The sequence below is a fragment of the Habropoda laboriosa genome, unplaced genomic scaffold, assembly GCF_001263275.1.
Source record: "Habropoda laboriosa isolate 0110345459 unplaced genomic scaffold, ASM126327v1 scaffold20, whole genome shotgun sequence".
In the NCBI taxonomy this organism is placed as follows: Eukaryota; Metazoa; Arthropoda; class Insecta; order Hymenoptera; family Apidae; genus Habropoda; species Habropoda laboriosa.
The window spans coordinates 1,158,557-1,164,032 of NW_017100143.1; the positions used below are offsets into that span (position 1 = coordinate 1,158,557).

At 41.9% G+C, this 5,476-nt stretch overlaps 1 protein-coding gene across 1 annotated transcript in view; it reads left to right on the forward strand.

Annotated features, from left to right (window-relative positions):
• The first annotated feature begins 283 nt into the window (after positions 1-283).
• LOC108573759 (unconventional myosin-IXb) overlaps positions 284-5,476 on the forward strand; it is a 75,376-nt gene continuing 70,183 nt past the window's right edge. Inside the window, exon 1 of the mRNA XM_017936241.1 lies at positions 284-638. Within this exon, the coding sequence (XP_017791730.1) occupies positions 284-638 (355 nt within the window). The remainder of the gene's footprint in view (positions 639-5,476) is intronic.

Sequence of the window (5,476 nt, forward strand, 5' to 3'; positions counted from 1 at the left end):
GACGAAATCCTATTAATCGAGATGAAATCTCATTAAGACCTCGTCTCTCTCTCTCTCTCTCTCCTCGCCTTTCTCGAGATTGTAAGAGGGTGAGACCAGTGATTCGTTGCCGTGGAAAATTAACTGAAACGAGAGAAGCGTAAGAGGGAGGAGGATAAGGTGAGCGAGAAGGGAAGAGAAGCAAAAGGTGAACCATTTGTTGCGTGAAACGAAAGAAACCGTTGGTTGGTTGGGACGATTAGAGAAACACACTTTTCCGTGGCACTAGGCTTCCGGGATTAATATGTGCTTTGGACGAGTGCCGCGAGCTGGAACTTGCCAGACAGGCGTGAACAGTGAGGACAGCTGTCGAAAGGAAGACGAGGGCTTGTTCTGGCCCTGGTGGTATTACACCGTTGGAATGGGGATGTTATTGCCCGATGAGACTTACGAGGAACGATCCTCGTCCTCGAGACGAAGCTCCTGTCCCAATGTTTTGGCGGAGATCGACGAAGTTGAGGCGGCGAAGGCTTTAGCTGCGTTCAGGAAGTGCGACGAGTTCCTCAAGAGGCACAGGATCAGGCCTGAGTTCTTCTGCAGGCACAGGGAGAGACTGGCGTTGCAGACTTGGCTGTTGCAGAGGTCCAAACTGTCTTCCGGTGAGTCTTCGCATCTTTGCTTTTGTTCTATTTTTATTAGGACGTTGTTCCATCGATTTTTTAAACATTTTCTGTGTTCTGGGACGAGTAAGATTTTTTTCGAAGGCTCGATCCATTTTGAACACTTTCGTTTGTTTTCAAAGCGTTGTAATTATTTTTCTTAACATGGGAAATTTGGAAAAGTGAATCTCGCGAGAAACGGGGTGTTACATTTTCTGTGTTCAGAGATAGGTAAAATGTGTTGGAGGATTCAATCGATGAATTTTTATTCACTATTGGAAATTTGCAAAAGTGGATAAATTGTTTTTTTGAACGTCTCGGATAAACGAGGTTTTATTATTTTATTAGTCCAGCAAAAATGAAACGAAACCTTACACAGGGTGGCCCGTAGATCGCTTCACAATATTTTATTGTGATATATTTATTGTAATTATGTATATTTTCAAATTTTTCTCCCGGAAATTTGAAAGAAAAGTCCTTCAATTTTGAATGGTGCAGCGACATATGGGTCACCCTCGTCAAAGAATATTTCAAATTTTACACAGCCGAGCCCTGTTAACGACGAGTAAAATTAGCGTAGTTAAACGTACGAAATCGATATTGAAAAGAGAAAGGAAAACTAGAAACAGGGGAAAAAAAGGGAAGGTGTAAGATCGATGAACGGGGTTGTTCTACAGCGTTGATGGAACACAGTTCCACTTTATGGGACTTTATGGGACGGTTGCCGCGATGCACCTGGCCAGGCGAAAGGCTTCATGTCGCACGGTAATAGATTTACCGTAGGAGGGTGGAACAATCGCGGATGACAATTTACGGGGAGCGCGGCCCGTTTCCAAGCTGTTCCATGCATCGAAAAATAGGAACGGTTAAATTGACCGATCGGGAACGAGACCGGTTAAATCGACGTTTCTCGTTACTTTCACCGACGGTTATTTTGTTGCCGCGGTTTTTTCGCGCAATGAAACGCGTCGTTCCGGTAATTGGATACCCCTTTCCCCCGAATTTACGCGCTTTCGCCGACGTGAATCCGACAGAACTCGCGTTGCCATCGTTCACATTTACATTCAATCTTCCGACTTGAATATTCGTTAAGAAATAGGACGAGTGCACCTCATTTCGCTTGTTAAAGTTCGAGTTGGATTCAATTCGAGCGCAGTCGATAATCTTTGCGCCTAATTTCACGTGTTAAAATTCGAGCGCAGTCGGTAATCTTTGCGCCTAATTGCGCTTGTTAAAATTCGAGCGCAGTCGATAACCTTTGCGCCTAATTTCGCCTGTTAAAATTTGAGCGCAGTCGGTAATCTTTGCGCCTAATTTCACGTGTTAAAATTTGAGCGCAGTCGGTAATCTTTGCGCCTAATTTCACGTGTTAAAATTCGAGCGCAGTCGGTAATCTTTGCACCTAATTTGCCCAATTAAAATTCGAGCGTTATCAATAATCTTTGCACCTAATTTCGACTATTACAATTCAAGTCGATTTCAAATCGAGTGCAGTCGATAATATTTCCATCTAATTTCGCCTATTAAAATTCGAGTGCAGTCGGTAATCTTTGCACGTAATTAGTCTTTAATGAATTTTTGCGATTCTACTTCAGCCGAATTAACTTGGAAATTCTGTTGGAGTGAAATTTAAATTACGCAGAAATTCTATAGAATTCCAAATTTTTGACTAAATTTATCGTATTAATTATACTAAAATTTGATTATGTTTAACTTTCTAGTTTATCGTCACGTATAAATAAAAACTAAAATAAAAATCACTCAATGGTACAATTAAAAAAAAAAAAGCAAAAAATAGAAGAAATTCGTGTATCGTTAAATTTTGAACGATCGAGTTGTCGAAAGCGTGTTGTCGTTCTAAAAAAAAAAAGCAAAAAAATAGAAGAAATTCGTGTATCGTTAAATTTTGAACGATCGAGTTGTCGAAAGCGTGTTGTCGGTGGGTTTTTACGTCGGTGGCGCCGGAAACAGAGGTGAATCGATAGGGAATGGAGTGAGTTGGATAGAGGCGCCGAGCCGCAGCGGTTCCTCTCTTTGATGTTAATTTCGATTTCGACGGCGGTGATAATTTCGTTAGCCAGCCGTACTTAACGATCGCGGGCCCGTGAAACCCGTGGAATTTTCACAGTCCCATGCCCGAAAACCGGAGGGCATTAATTTTTGTTTTTAACGAGCTTTACGTATTTACGCGGCGGCTTGCATTAGCGCAATTGATTTAATGTGGCGCCATTAATCGAGCTCGTTCAAGCCTGTGTAAATTATGAATGGAAAAGTTCATTTGTCCTCCCACTCTTTCTTTCACACCGTTCACACACACGCGCACACTCGTCTCCCTTTGCATCGCTACCGGTCACGTTCCTCCTCCTCTTCCTCCTCTCTTTATTTCACTTTCGTTTCAGTTAGGTTTCACGACTGTACAGCCCGCGGCTGTCAGACCTTTTACGCAATTATTCGTCGCGAGAAACATCTCCTGTCAAGGCCAGAGTGGAATATATCGGTGTCGTGACTAATTTATCGAGACGAGATATTATGTTTGTACAAGATGAGGACAGGTGCTGTACCACAGCGTCGTAAAATGTTGGATAAAATATTCAGCTCGTTGCCGAGGAATTTTTTAATGCCTTTTGAGAAATCCTTCTAACGTCCACCGTTGCTTTATTGTAACAAGTTTCTAATTCACCGGGGTGATAAAAGATTCTTAATTGCCGTAATTATCTTCGTTAATCTGGAGAAGTAGCTTCTGATTCGTTGAATCGATAATAAGTTAGAGATAAACAGATTTTTAGACGCTACAGTTTTTTTTAGATATTTAGATAAAATTTTCAGAGTACCTAGAAAAATTCTTCGAGTGTGAATCGAGTGAGTTGAAACGGGTTAAGAAGAGCATCCGTATTTTTCTCCCTGCACGGTGACAAATTTTCTACGATTATTTTCCCTTTATTCCACTTACAATACCCGATAAAATCGTCGCGGTTTTATATATCAAAGATAAGGACAGTAAAACAAGGGCGAAGTAGTCTCGATTAAAACACTCGGAAGTGCGAGTAAAAACTGTTGAAGCCACGCGACACGGTTAAACGGGATTATTACAATTGTTGTCATTATCATTGTAGTTTAACCGGGGAAAACAGCTGCTCGCGAGAGTTGGTGTAAAATTTTGCGGGTCTCGTAATACCGCGTGTTTTAAACACTCTCCTCCGCGATGAGGAGGAGGTGGAGCAGACGAAGGGGGCTAAGAACGTTCCACGGAAATAAGGTCTGTGTGGCCAGGACAAGAATGTAATTAAACCGCGGAGGGGAACGCCAATTACGTTTTCCACAGGGTTTCGCGTTTTTACGCGTAGAATTTAATCCGAACGGATTACGGTCGAACGCGAGGAACGTCTCGCGGCTTCCGGTTTTGTCGCTCAAAGGCCAGCCGTGTTTCACCGACCACGCGATCTTTCTCAGAACTTTGACACGGTAATAAATATTTGGGTTACAGCGTCGCGAGAGCTTTTCCGCGAAATCCTGTGGAAAGCCTCCGCTAGACTTCAAATTGAAATTAAGTCGCGTCCACGAGGAACCGTATTCGACGCTTGTCCCCGTGTCACGGACTTTCACAAAGGTTTATAAGCTCCTCCCCTCTTACCTTAATGCCTCCACCCTCTGTTCAGGTTTCGAAGTTTTCTGTGTCTTTGAAATGGTTGCGCGAGATCGCGGGTGAATCTATTTGGAAATTAAAATTCTGTTTGGAAATTGGCTAGAATTAGGATGGTTTGTTTGATTTATTTTTCAGGATGCTGTAGCTTTTTGTTTGTGACATGATAGAGTTTGTCGAGACGAATTGAACGAGGTGTCGCACTTAGTCATTTCGTTTTTTGAAAAATCGTAAAATAGTGGAGAATCGGGGTGTCGAGTCAAGTCGAGTCAAGTCGAGTCTATTCGAATCAAGATGAATCAAGTTGAGTAGAGTCGAGAGTCGAGTGAAATCAAGTCAACTCAAGCCAAGTCAAGCTGTCTCAAGTTTCGTCAAGGCGAGTCAAGTGGAATCAAGTTGAGTAGAGTCTAGAGTCGATTGAAGTAAAGTCAACTCAAGCCAAGTCAAGGGGAATCAAGTTGAGTAGAGTCGAGAGTCGAGTCAAATCAAGCCAATTCAAGCCAAGTCAATTTGTCTCAAGTAGACTCAAGTTGAGTAGAGTCTAGAGTCGATTCAAGTAAAGTCAACTCAAGCCAACTCAAGTTTTCTCAAGTCGAGTCAAGTCAAATCAAGTTAAGTTGAACCATTTTGTCTCAGTCGCTTTTGGTAGAGCTTGACTTGGATTGCTCAGGAATTTCTTTCACCTCCTAAACTTTTCACCGAGGCACACTAATTTTCAGTGTCCCAACGTTGTCTAATTAAGATTCTTTGACGCGTATTCGTCAGTTTTCCACGCGTAAACGTCACGAGTCATAAAACTCCCGATGTTTCGAGTTATTACAGCAGTTTAAGTGGTACCCTTACATCATCACCACCGCGAATAGAGTTTGCCTATATCAGAAAGCTAGTTGGTAATCTTGTCTGACGCTCTCCACGAGTGTAGAAAGTTCTCTACTAGGCTTGGTATCGTTAAAACGGTCTGTTAACGAACTTTCTACCCTTTCGTCGTAATCCTCTGTCTGTGCGCGCTGCATTTTACCTTTGACATCGTTCATAGTGAACGAGTTTAATAATAACAGTATATGTATATTCTATCGTTGAAGCATAATTTTTGCTTCCTCCATTAAATCGTCACGTATTATTTACTATTTTTATTACATCCAAATTACCAACATTAGCTTACAAAAATTACAAAATATAATCACTCTTCAGCCATTAG